The 13,327-nt window shown below is 42.6% G+C and overlaps 1 protein-coding gene across 4 annotated transcripts; it reads left to right on the top strand.

Moving 5' to 3' along the window:
* The first annotated feature begins 495 nt into the window (after positions 1–495).
* Positions 496–12,680, top strand: LOC106613252 (cyclin-L1). Of its 4 annotated transcripts, none has more exons than XM_014215335.2 (11): positions 496–823; positions 1,244–1,318; positions 1,656–1,768; positions 4,946–5,066; positions 5,364–5,428; positions 7,475–7,574; positions 7,714–7,818; positions 7,917–8,058; positions 10,939–11,050; positions 11,163–11,249; positions 11,712–12,680. In XM_014215335.2, exons 1-11 carry the CDS (start codon positions 584–586, stop codon positions 12,157–12,159), a joined length of 1,608 nt encoding a protein of 535 aa, XP_014070810.1. In that variant the 5' UTR covers positions 496–583; the 3' UTR covers positions 12,160–12,680. The 4 variants fall into 4 exon arrangements, with proteins under 4 accessions (XP_014070810.1, XP_014070809.1, XP_014070808.1 ...); XM_014215334.2 differs by having other exon boundaries at positions 4,943–5,066; XM_014215333.2 differs by having other exon boundaries at positions 497–823; positions 7,714–7,827.
* Positions 12,681–13,327: the final 647 nt, after the last annotated feature.

The raw sequence follows: 13,327 nt of genomic DNA, 5'->3' as shown, positions 1-13,327 counted from the left end.
ACCACAGACCACGTTTATGGCGTCGTGTGGGTAAGCGGTTTACTGATTAAAATAGTGCCCCATAGTAGTAGTGGGACCATGGATATGGCAGGCATATGCTTCGGACAACGAACACAATTGAATTTTATCCATGGTAATTATCCATACCGTGACGAGATCACTGTTGCCTTTATATTTTTGTTCAGGATGACGGGCGGATGGATATGTTCAAACGCTGTATAAAAAAAAGAGTTCCCAGAAATATCGTCATTGACAATTCCAGACAGTTACCAAAAAAAAGTGACTTGCTTGCTATTTGTCAGTTCCATCATCCATTCCTATGGGATTACAGATCAAAGTGTATGCAAAATTATATGACTAATATTATAGCCTATTGTTACAAAAATGCCGTAAGGCACTTCAGCCTGAAATGTATGATTCATTGGAACTATTTATTTCCCTGTCACACAGTTCCGCGTACGTATTGTGTACGTAGTTCAACAGTGCGCTGACGTCATCGATTTGCTCATCTTTTCTTTTCTCGGTCGGTGAAGCTGTCTGGGCTGCGTTGTTGTGTCGTTCACTGCTTTCATTTGTGGCGAACATGGCCGCTGCTCCCCTCTCCGCTGTTCCCAACACGTCCACGAACAATGATGGGATCCTTATAGGCGACAGAGTTTACTCTGAAGTTTACCTCACTATCAGCAACTCTCTCATACCGGAGGAAAGGCTTCAGCCAACCCCGTCTATGCTCGATGGACTCGACCTGCACACGGAGACCGACCTCCGTATCCTGGGTTGCGAGCTAATTCAATCGGCTGGTATTCTTCTACGTTTGCCACAGGTAAACACTCAAAATGCAAATCCAGTACCGTCAACTTCTGAAAAACGTAGCTAGGTACTATAGTTGCCATTGTTTTATAACTCACCTCTTTGTTTATATAACCCGTCAAAATGAGGCCAAGGAAGGGAAATACCCAAGCCAAGGCCTAACTCAGCTCATTTATTTATTAGCGTAATCTAGTAGGCTAACTTGGTCAGTGACGGTCAATTTATCGAATCAGATGTGTTATTTAGTGCAATTATCTGTGTTATACTGTTACTTATAAAATGAAGTAGTTGATTTATACGTGTGTAGCGATTGTTAACGTTAGCGCGATTACATCCGGGGCTGTGGGATGACAAGAACAAAATGGCGGATGTCTATTGTTGAGTTGAAAGCAACGTTACTTCCTTCTAATGTCATTTGTTCTTTACATTACAGGTGGCAATGGCTACGGGTCAAGTTCTTTTTCATCGTTTTTTCTACTCTAAATCGTTTGTCAAACACAGTTTTGAGGTAAGCCAGTGTCTCTTTCAGCTGATTAGCAACACAACATTAGTTAGTTTAGTTACGGCACTCACTCACAGATGGAATGATCTTTGACTCACTGGTGGTGTGCGTAGAGAGTCGTTTACATTGGCGGCCATATTGTCATTTACTGTATGTTAACCAGGCCCGTTTTAAAGTTGAAACCATTCCTAACTGATTGTACCTATCAAAAATTTGATTTGATATAGCTAACCACTTTATACAAAGTTATCATTGCAAGGCCCCAGAGTAATGTTAGTGTTTTGATAGCTAACCACATCTAGCTTCATACTGTAACTTTCTGTTATTCTATTCGTGTCCCCAGATTGTTGCTATGGCCTGTGTCAACTTGGCTTCCAAGATCGAGGAAGCACCAAGACGATTCAGAGACGTCATCAATGTTTTTCACCATTTAAAACAGAGTCATAGAGGCAAAAGGTAAGCATCCATATAGAAACTATCCTTCATTTCTGTTAAATGTATGTCAACCATTTGTGAGAGGCAAATTTATTCATCTGGCATTACATTAATTAGTAACTATGTTTTAAGTATCTTGCATGATGTTGATCTGATGTATTAATGTGAAAGTGACCTTCTGTTGATCCATGTACTCTAAACCATACTCTAAAACGTTTCAGTTTCCTCATCTGATCAATGGTAGTTACAGCAATATATTCACAGCTACCTACATAGACAAGTAGTTCAGTGAAAGGTGATACATTAACACATCTAACCTAAAGTGTTGCTTGCCAAGACAAAACCAACTTGGCACCAGAAGACAACACTGTGCTAGACGAGTGTCTTTCTTTGACCAGAATAATCTGTTCAGTTCCAATTCTAAGGCTGTGGTATTAACTTGGGTTCTCTTTTCCCTTGCAACCAACTAACAGCGACCAGCTACATTTACCAAAGCCTGGGTGATGTGGAATGGTACGTAGAGATGAAGCAGTCGGCATGACAACCATGAGCGAGGTGTCACCCCCTCCCCTGGGAGACGCCCGTGGTGTGAGTCACTGCGGTGCACTGGGATCGGGGAGGACAGGTTGGCCGCAGGTCCTAGGCTGGGAGCCTTGGGGACTCCTTTGACTCAGTCTAAGCTTTGGGTGTTTGCGGATCCTGTGGTAATGTAGCTCAAACACTACATACAGTATGTACTACAGAGCAACCTCCCTCATTCACCAAATGGCATTCGTGGCTTTCACAGAAATATCACCTTTTTCTTTCCTCTTAGAATATTTTCTGAATTGTTGATATGCATATGTTCACTATCTAGATTTAATATTGAGGAGATACAATATGTTTAAGAGCTGGGTTGGTGGAGTTGCTTGTTTTACTCTACATCACCACCTGTAATTGGACATAAGCTGAGTTCTTCAGGTGCTTGTTTTTTTTGTTGAGAGAGAGACATTTTGTTTTGGAGGAAATAGTTTTCTCTTGAAGTTGACCATGGAATTCTAAAGTTAAGTCCGTCTGAAGTAGATGTAGCTATTCCACCTGACTGATTTCAGCTTGTGTAGTAGTTTAGAAACACGAACTGAAGCTGCACACATTTTCCATGTCACGTGTTTTTGTCATCCTGTCTAGACTCCACTGAAGTCAGGAAATTAGTAAATCCAAACACGTTTAATTGTAACTTTGGTCGTGTTTGTGGTCTAGTAGATGTTCAGTTAGGAAATGTATTTTAGTTCTGACTGAGATCTGACATCCAGAGGTATTATCTACAGAGGCATGTTATTACCATTTATTTATTTTTATTTCACCTTTATTTAATCAGGTAGGCAAGTTGAGAACAAGTTCTCATTTACAACTGCGACCTGGCCAAGATAAAGCAAGCCGTTTTGACACATACAACAACAGAGTTACACATGGAGTAAAACAAACCTACAGTCAATAATATAGTAGAAAAATAAGTCTATATACAAAGTGAGCAAATGAGGTGAGATAAGGGAGGTAAAGGCAAAAAAGGCCATGGTGGCAAAGTAAATACAATATAGCAAGTAAAACACTGGAATGGTAGATTTGTAGTGGAAGAAAGTGAAAAGTAGAAATAGAAATAATGGGGTGCAAAGGAGCAAAATAAATAAATACAGTAGGGGAAGAGGTAGTTGTTTGGGCTAAATTATAGATGGGCTATGTACAGGTGCAGTAATCGGTGAGCTGCTCTGACAGCTGGTGCTTAAAGCTAGTGAGGGAGATGAGTGTTAGAGATTTTTGTCATATCAGAGTACCAGCAAGCTACAGAGGCATGTTATTACCATGTCATATCAGAGTACCAGAAAGCTACAGAGGCATGTTATTACCATGTCATATCAGAGTACCAGAAAGCTACAGAGGCATGTTATTACCATGTCATATCAGAGTACCAGAAAGCTACAGAGGCATGTTATTACCATGTCATATCAGCGTACCAGAAAGCTACAGAGGCATGTTATTACCATGTCATATCAGAGTACCAGAAAGCTACAGAGGCATGTTATTACCATGTCATATCAGAGTACCAGAAAGCTACAGAGGCATGTTATTACCATGTCATATCAGAGTACCAGATAGGAATGCTAGGACACTTGCATGACTTCTGCTGTGGCGTCCTTAATGTTGTATGGGCAGGTTCTGGGTGTTGACTGAGAGCTGCCAGAACTGAATGGGATGAGATCTGTGCTGCTTTAGTTCCAGGTTTTTATCTGGTTAAGAGACATTCTGGGGACCTTTACATGCTTCTTAGAAGTTTATCCCGTCGGGGTTCAGATGAAAAACACATGTCTATCTCAATGTGACTCTCCTGGTTAAATAAAGTGTACATCAACATATATATTTACACCCAGTACATGTATGAGTCTAGACAGTGATGTCCAAAGTTGACTATATTTGTTCTCTTTAAAAAAACAATGTTTTGATCTGTAAATATAAGCGTTTTTGGCCACCACTCACATTTCCAGTCTCGTGGGTCCATTTTCTTACAATTAGTGTTTTTAAGTGCATGTTTTGTAGGTAATCGTAGTGTATGCCCTACCTTAAGGCTTTTCTTTCCATAATGTGGTGAGAAGTGTATGTTTGGCTTGTAATGCTTCCTTATTGGGTGACTATATGACTGAAGCCAGTCAAATGGTTATTTACTTTTCCACAGTATTTGTCATCAGATAGCCGACACCTAAGTTGAGAATATATTTTTTGCGTCCCATTTCTAGTTCTAATACAAGATGAAGGAAACCGCACACTGCTCTTGATAGTATCACTGATATTTAATAAGCTTTACGTATCGACCTCACGGCCTTCGTCAGAGCTATTCATAATACAACAATACAAGGTGAAGAACTGATTGGCTGGTCTAGTTCCCCCCCCAGGTTTGGTGAAGTTTAGATTTCTGTTGATATTTCTGTCAAAGCTGTGATGCATGGTGACTTGGGGCAGACTTTGGACCGTGTGACTCAAAAGCTTCCTCTGAAATCACAGGAGCCAACTAAACCCCTTAAAAATACTCCATTTGGGCCTGTTGCTTTAAGTTGGTCCAAGGGGAAAAGAGAACCAGTCAAAGAAAGCAGAAGGGTGCTTTCTTTTAGTCTGTTTTTGAGGGGGTGGGAAACATTTTTGGTTATTTTCATTCTTTTTATAAAGCAGGAGTGCAAGTTCATTGATTCTTGATCAGAACTACATTAATACCAAAAACCAAGTGATCAAAGCTGAGCGGAGAATCCTGAAGGAGCTGGGCTTCTGCGTACACGTCAAGCATCCGCACAAGGTGAGACCCAGTTGCACCTCTCACAACACTCCAACATTGCAACCGGTGGTATTCTGAGCCAACAGTTCCAGCTAAATGTATCTCTCAGCATTAGCTTTATGCCAAACCTATCAGACTCCACTAACACTGCTGTTCAGTTAAAGCTGTGACGGTTTCTGTGACTCACATGACACCTCTATAGTTATGTTGTTCTAGAACATGGTCCATTCTCAGTACAGGCTGGTGGTTTGCATTCTACGTTCTGGGGATTGTGAAACCGCGCTGGTTATTGCATAATGTCAACTGTTCTTCTTCCAGGTCATCGTCATGTACCTGCAAGTCCTGGAATGTGAGAAGAACCAGACTCTGGTCCAGACCGCCTGGTGAGTACATGGCCTCTACCCTAACTAACCCGGTGCCCTACGTCACAAACACCTGTCTCCTCCACCCCTCTGTAACCTCTTTTCTCTGATGGATTCATTAGTGTCTTATTGAGCCCTGTTTGTTTTCCTCTTGTCCTTTACATGGCTATTTCTAGTCTGATTCTGGTGCCCAAGGAACTCAGTTTAACTTTGTCCTTTCTCTCTACTCTTTGATTAAAGGGTAGTCCATGCTGGTAAGTCTCATAAAGAACCTCTGAACTCTGCTCCTCCAACCACATGACCCCAGGAAGCTCCCCCCATTGGCTGGCTGCCCTTCTCGGAGACAGCCAATCCAGTGAGAGCTCTCTGCCGAGATTCACTGAAGGGGGCGGGCCTTTCCCAACTGCCATCATGGTCTTGTTTTCTCTTGGGGTGTCCAGAAGGATTTGTATTTTTTGGGTTGTGCTTCCAAGGTTAAACTGTTTATTTTTTTATTTATTTTTTTACCAAATAGATAGCTCTAACTACAATAGCATTTTTTTTTTTAGTTGCTTGCTTTAGATTCGAAGTAAGCATAGTTTTTTTTGTTGTTGACTGGACCGTTTTCTGGGTATGCCTTTTTGATGCAGTAGTTAAAGTGTACTGTTGAACTGTCTATTTGATTTTTCCCAAACTCATGTGGTCTCCAGACATGTCTTACAGGATGATCCTGCTCAGGCTTTGCCACCAAGGACCTGTCTCGTCACCCATCAATATCCACTGGCCACTTTCAGCAGTAGTCTATCAATAGTCCAAAGTTCCAACCCTCGGCCAGTCTAGGGAAGCCTGTTCTGTGGGACCCCTGTGTGTGCTGCTTTTCATTTGAGACTGTCTGATCTGAAATCATATGACAACCCACATACACAAGGGTCAAGCTCCAGGACTGGCTCAGAATGGGGAAATCTGCTCAGACTATTCAGTGAAGCCAAGTTTACATTTCAATGTCTTTAGAGTTCGTTTTTTTGTTCCATCGGTAAAGCTAGGTTTTGCATATCAGACCCAGCTTCCATTGAATCCTGACGGGTACACGTTCTGGTGGGATGTGTGTAGGGTGGGAAAGGATGTCACCAACAGTCTTTTGTTCTGTCTCCACTCATCTTTCTGTTTCTGTCTGACTGCTTGCTAGACGACAGAACCATCCGTCTGAAATGTCCGTTGTCTGTCAGATGTTGTCATGCCTGAGCTATAGCTTATCAGGGTCACTGAAACTCAAGACAACTAGCTGCAGTTACAATCCCACTTTAAACCGCCTGAACCCTGTTAGCTTCCATCAACCGTCACTCTTCTACACATGGCAGCTTTGAGTTGGCCTTTTGATGTGGAGTTCAGGGTTACCTACTCTTTAACTGTGCAGAGTGCATCATGTCAGACCTGTCCAATCTGATCCTTGATCTGCAGGTAAGGGAAACTTCCATCTCCTCTCGGCCAAGGGATAGGTCATTACCTATCTGGCCGATGGCTGCATATTGTAAAGGGCTGCTGTATGTCTCTGGTCACCTCGGTCTGCTCTGCATTCCCCTACTGTTTGCATGCGTACTTTAGACAGGCATGTCCTCTGATAGGACGCATGTCCACCACCTCTGAATAGGACTTGTGTTTTGGGTGCCGTATTGTCTTTTACGGTAAGGATCAGTGGGCTCTTGGATAACCATCCTGTCCTGTCTACAAGCTTTCATCTGTGACGCTGCATGTCCAGCTCAACACCAACATGAGAGAGAGAGAGAGAGGGACAAAGCTAAACTACAGTCTCCATACTGTTTGTCTATTACTATTTCAGATGTATAACTCTTTATTGGAGTGGTCACCAACTCTGGTCCTGTAGAGCTGCAAAATGTTTAGGCTTTTGTTTCACCCCTGCACTATCACATGGTTGAAGTAACACGGTGAAGCTAGAACAAGCCTGCACAACCTGTAGCTGTTGAGGACCAGCTGGTGACTACCCAGACCAGTGTTTCTGGGATATGGTCTGTTGGGGAGGGACACGAGGCTATGGTGCTATGTTTCTGTATGTTGCTTGTGTCCTTGTAGGAACTACATGAATGACAGCCTCAGGACCAACGTGTTTGTGAGGTTCCAAGCTGAAACCATCGCATGTGCCTGCATCTACCTGGCTGCCAGAGCTCTCCAGGTACGGCTGGATTGGATTTGGCTTCTCCTTTTCATCTCACCTTCTCTCCGTCTTTCTCCCACCTCTTCCAATCTCTTTAGTCTTCAAAAAAAACAAAATGTGTAGCGTCATTAACTGAGGTGCTGTGTGTCTTCTGTAGATGCCTCTCCCATCCAGACCTCACTGGTATCTGCTGTTTGGAGCCACAGAGGAGGAGATCAAGGATGTCTGTATCACCACCCTCAAACTCTACACCAGGAAGAAGGTACATGCTGTATGTATGAACAGTATCACCCTGGAACCATGACCATGTTCCTCTATGCATCACCCTCCTAAAACTGTCTCTCTCTCTCTCTGGGCCAGCCGGACTATGACCACCTGGAGAAGGAAGTGGAGAAGAGGAAGATGTCTCTGCAGGAGGCCAAGCTGAAGGCTAAAGGGTTGAACCCTGATGGGACCCCAGCTCTGTCCAACCTGGGGGGCTTCTCTCCTGGATCCAAACCCTGTGAGGTTACCTTACCGTAGTTGTTCATTTAAACCCTGTGAGGTTACCTTACCGTAGTTGTTCATTTAAACCCTGTGAGTTTACCTTACCGTAGTTGTTCATTTAAACCCTGTGAGGTTACCTTACCGTAGTTGTTCATTTAAACCCTGTGAGGTTACCTTACCGTAGTTGTTCATTTAAACCCTGTGAGGTTACCTTACCGTAGTTGTTCATTTAAACCCTGTGAGGTTACCTTACCGTAGTTGTTCATTTAAACCCTGTGAGGTTACCTTACCGTAGTTGTTCATTTAAACCCTGTGAGGTTTACCTTACCGTAGTTGTTCATTTAAACCCTGTGAGGTTACCTTACCGTAGTTGTTCATTTAAACCCTGTGAGGTTACCTTACCGTAGTTGTTCATTTAAACCCTGTGAGGTTACCTTACCGTAGTTGTTCATTTAAACCCTGTGAGTTTACCTTACCGTAGTTGTTCATTTAAACCCTGTGAGGTTACCTTACCGTAGTTGTTCATTTAAACCCTGTGAGTTTACCTTACCGTAGTTGTTCATTTAAACCCTGTGAGGTTACCTTACCGTAGTTGTTCATTTAAACCCTGTGAGGTTACCTTACCGTAGTTGTTCATTTAAACCCTGTGAGGTTACCTTACCGTAGTTGTTCATTTAAACCCTGTGAGGTTTACCTTACCGTAGTTGTTCATTTAAACCCTGTGAGGTTACCTTACCGTAGTTGTTCATTTAAACCCTGTGAGGTTACCTTACCGTAGTTGTTCATTTAAACCCTGTGAGGTTACCTTACCGTAGTTGTTCATTTAAACCCTGTGAGGTTACCTTACCGTAGTTGTTCATTTAAACCCTGTGAGGTTACCTTACCGTAGTTGTTCATTTAAACCCTGTGAGGTTACCTTACCGTAGTTGTTCATTTAAACCCTGTGAGGTTACCTTACCGTAGTTGTTCATTTAAACCCTGTGAGGTTACCTTACCGTAGTTGTTCATTTAAACCCTGTGAGGTTACCTTACCGTAGTTGTTCATTTAAACCCTGTGAGGTTACCTTACCGTAGTTGTTCATTTAAACCCTGTGAGGTTACCTTACCGTAGTTGTTCATTTAAACCCTGTGAGGTTACCTTACCGTAGTTGTTCATTTAAACCCTGTGAGGTTACCTTACCGTAGTTGTTCATTTAAACCCTGTGAGTTTACCTTACCGTAGTTGTTCATTTAAACCCTGTGAGGTTACCTTACCGTAGTTGTTCATTTAAACCCTGTGAGGTTACCTTACCGTAGTTGTTCATTTAAACCCTGTGAGGTTACCTTACCGTAGTTGTTCATTTAAACCCTGTGAGGTTACCTTACCGTAGTTGTTCATTTAAACCCTGTGAGGTTTACCTTACCGTAGTTGTTCATTTAAACCCTGTGAGGTTACCTTACCGTAGTTGTTCATTTAAACCCTGTGAGGTTACCTTACCGTAGTTGTTCATTTAAACCCTGTGAGGTTACCTTACCGTAGTTGTTCATTTAAACCCTGTGAGGTTACCTTACCGTAGTTGTTCATTTAAACCCTGTGAGGTTACCTTACCGTAGTTGTTCATTTAAACCCTGTGAGGTTACCTTACCGTAGTTGTTCATTTAAACCCTGTGAGGTTACCTTACCGTAGTTGTTCATTTAAATCCTGTGAGGTTTACCTTACCGTAGTTGTTCATTTAAACCCTGTGAGGTTTACCTTACCGTAGTTGTTCATTTAAACCCTGTGAGTTTACCTTACCGTAGTTGTTCATTTAAACCCTGTGAGGTTACCTTACCGTAGTTGTTCATTTAAACCCTGTGAGGTTACCTTACCGTAGTTGTTCATTTAAACCCTGTGAGTTTACCTTACCGTAGTTGTTCATTTAAACCCTGTGAGGTTACCTTACCGTAGTTGTTCATTTAAACCCTGTGAGGTTACCTTACCGTAGTTGTTCATTTAAACCCTGTGAGGTTACCTTACCGTAGTTGTTCATTTAAACCCTGTGAGGTTACCTTACCGTAGTTGTTCATTTAAACCCTGTGAGGTTACCTTACCGTAGTTGTTCATTTAAACCCTGTGAGGTTACCTTACCGTAGTTGTTCATTTAAACCCTGTGAGGTTACCTTACCGTAGTTGTTCATTTAAACCCTGTGAGGTTACCTTACCGTAGTTGTTCATTTAAACCCTGTGAGGTTACCTTACCGTAGTTGTTCATTTAAACCCTGTGAGGTTACCTTACCGTAGTTGTTCATTTAAACCCTGTGAGGTTACCTTACCGTAGTTGTTCATTTAAACCCTGTGAGGTTACCTTACCGTAGTTGTTCATTTAAACCCTGTGAGGTTACCTTACCGTAGTTGTTCATTTAAACCCTGTGAGGTTACCTTACCGTAGTTGTTCATTTAAACCCTGTGAGGTTACCTTACCGTAGTTGTTCATTTAAACCCTGTGAGGTTACCTTACCGTAGTTGTTCATTTAAACCCTGTGAGGTTACCTTACCGTAGTTGTTCATTTAAACCCTGTGAGGTTACCTTACCGTAGTTGTTCATTTAAACCCTGTGAGGTTACCTTACCGTAGTTGTTCATTTAAACCCTGTGAGGTTACCTTACCGTAGTTGTTCATTTAAACCCTGTGAGGTTACCTTACCGTAGTTGTTCATTTAAACCCTGTGAGGTTACCTTACCGTAGTTGTTCATTTAAACCCTGTGAGGTTACCTTACCGTAGTTGTTCATTTAAACCCTGTGAGGTTACCTTACCGTAGTTGTTCATTTAAACCCATTTAAAACGCTTCATTTAAAAATACAAGAATTAACATAACTTTACATTTCTAAACGGGGACCAACCGGTGTAGTGACATGGTATGCATCTGTGTTCCCAGGTTCCCCCAATGTAGTGAAGGTGGAGGATAAATCTCCAAACCTCCTGGCCCTCAAACCTGGAAAGAAAGATCCAGACAGCAGAGCCCAGGGCTCCAAGAGCCCACACAACGGGTAAAGACATACTCATACATAACGGGGCCTATTTTCCTGTTAAAGTTGTATTTTTATTATAAGCAGACACCTCTAATGGAAATGGCATCTTTTCTCTCTCTCCTTCTCTCAGGCTGAGGAAGGAGGTGAAGATTGGAAGGAACAGTGGAAGTGGATCTCGTTCCAGAACTCGCTCGCGATCACGCTCCCCACGCAGACAGTAAGACCTCACTCCTTCATTAACTATGTGTGCTTTACTTAGTAAACTGGATGTAAAGTACCGTAGTAAACTGGTACTTTACAGACTGTTACTACAGTACTTTACAGACCTGTACTTTACGGCCAGGTTACTGCAGTACTTTACAGACCTGTACTTTACAGACTGTTACTACAGTACTTTACATACCTGTACTTTACGGCCAGGTTACTGCAGTACTTTACAGACCTGTACTTTACAGACTGTTACTACAATACTTTACAGACCTGTACTTTACAGACAAGTTACTACGGTGCCGGCCAGGTTACTGCAGTACTTTACGGCCAGGTTACTACGGTGCCGGCCAGGATACTGCAGTACTTTACGGCCAGGTTACTACGGTGCCGGCCAGGTTACTGCAGTACTTTACGGCCAGGTTACTGCTGAAGACCACTGTCTTAACTGTTTTCTTTACTGTCTCTGCAGTTACAACAGCCGGCGCAGTCGTTCTGGGACCTACAGTTCTCGTTCCCGCAGTCGCTCTCACAGCCGCAGCCCATCACCCCGACGCCATCCGCCCTCCCCCCTCCTCCCACATCTCAAGTCGAAGCCTGGCCACCATGGCAACATCGACCCCAAGCCATCGAGTCGTCATAGCAGCAGCGGAGGAGGGGCTCACAAGAGGAAGCGGTCCAGGTCGCGCTCTGCCAGCAAGGGAGAGAGGGAACGGGAGAGGGGGAGGGAGAGGGACAGAGATCGCAGCACGTCGGACCTCTCCTCGGCCAAGAAGCACAAGCACGAGAGAGGTGGGCCTGGGGGAGGGCATCACCGTGGAGACAGGAGGGAGCGGTCCAGGTCGTACGAGCGGGAGCGCACCCACAAGGGCAAACGCCATAGCAGCGGACACTCGGGTCACGGGCGCCACCACCGCTGACCAGGGTCAGGAGGAGGAACCTCCACTCCTTAATGCAGTTTTGTCTATTTTATTTTTGTTCTGCTTTCCCACCCCAATCCTTCCATTCAAACCTTTTGTTTTGTTTTGTTTGTTTAAATGTAAAATGATGGACTTGGAGAGAACATATTTACAGTGTAAAGATGGTTAACTGCTGATTTATTGACAATGCTTTGATTTATAAAAGCGACACTTCAGTGGTAGAAGGAATAAATGTGTATTCAACAATAAAAGAATCATTCAGGAAAGACGGACTGAAGGTGACTACCGGATTCTGTGTTGGATCATTCCGTTGGTCAGATGTGCGTTCTCTAACCCCGTGTTCTGTACAGATGTGAAGGACTACTGGGCTTCTCTAGAAATAGACCATATTTTTTTTACAGCTGGATGCAGACTCTTGATTTCAGAACCTTTTTTAGGATCTTGGTGAATTTGTTACACTGGTTTTTAGTCTGCATGTGTTCATGTCTGATTTTTACACAATTAAAAAAAAAAAAAGAGAATTTGATTGACTTGTATTTTGTTACACCATGCTACAGGTCATGAAAAGCTGCAGTCGCTATAGGCTGTGTTCACACAGGCAGTATATGTCTTTTCCACTAATGGTCATTTGACCAATCGGATCAGCTCTGAGAAATACCAATTAGTGGGGGGGGGGGGGTCTGATTTGGGCTGCTGGTGTGAACGCTGCCAACATGGGACGTGTTAAACACCTCGTCATGACAACTCATCCCTTCAACAGTAACATACCTACATGCACCATTTTTTTACAAATATTTAATTTATTTTTGGCAGAAAAAGCAGCTTCTATACAAGAAGCATAGAAACCAACAATGATAACATATGCTAGGGGGTACAACACATTAACAAAGACCTTGAAAGATACACATGGTTTGATTGTTTTAACAGCCTTCTTAATAGAATGGTCTTAATGTATTGCTCGAATTCCTTCTAGAAAACAAGACTTAATTTTTTTATTAGTGAATTTACATTTATGAATATTACATTTTGCCATTAGCGCTGTTAGATTTATTCACTAAGAATGTGTTCTTTATCCTTATTATAATTAACGGTAATTAGCAGCACATTCTCCCATATAAAAACAAAAGTCATCAAGTATATTAACAATTATAAAACTATAAATATCTTT

The sequence above is a fragment of the Salmo salar genome, chromosome ssa09 (genome assembly GCF_905237065.1).
Source record: "Salmo salar chromosome ssa09, Ssal_v3.1, whole genome shotgun sequence".
NCBI lineage: Eukaryota > Metazoa > Chordata > Actinopteri > Salmoniformes > Salmonidae > Salmo > Salmo salar.
Note: the sequence above shows the minus strand (reverse complement) of the source record. Positions and strands in the feature narration are given on the sequence as shown.

What these genes read in the sequence shown, in the direction of transcription:
- LOC106613252 (XM_014215332.2), top strand. Translation starts at nt 584, where the DNA reads ATGGCCGCTGCTCCCCTCTCCGCTGTTCCCAACACGTCCACGAACAAT. An exon ending in TTGTCAAACACAGTTTTGAG is followed by an intron (nt 1,319 to 1,655) that starts GTAAGCCAGTGT and finishes TCGTGTCCCCAG; the next exon opens with ATTGTTGCTATGGCCTGTGT. An exon ending in TCCAAGAGCCCACACAACGG is followed by an intron (nt 11,051 to 11,162) that starts GTAAAGACATAC and finishes TCCTTCTCTCAG; the next exon opens with GCTGAGGAAGGAGGTGAAGA.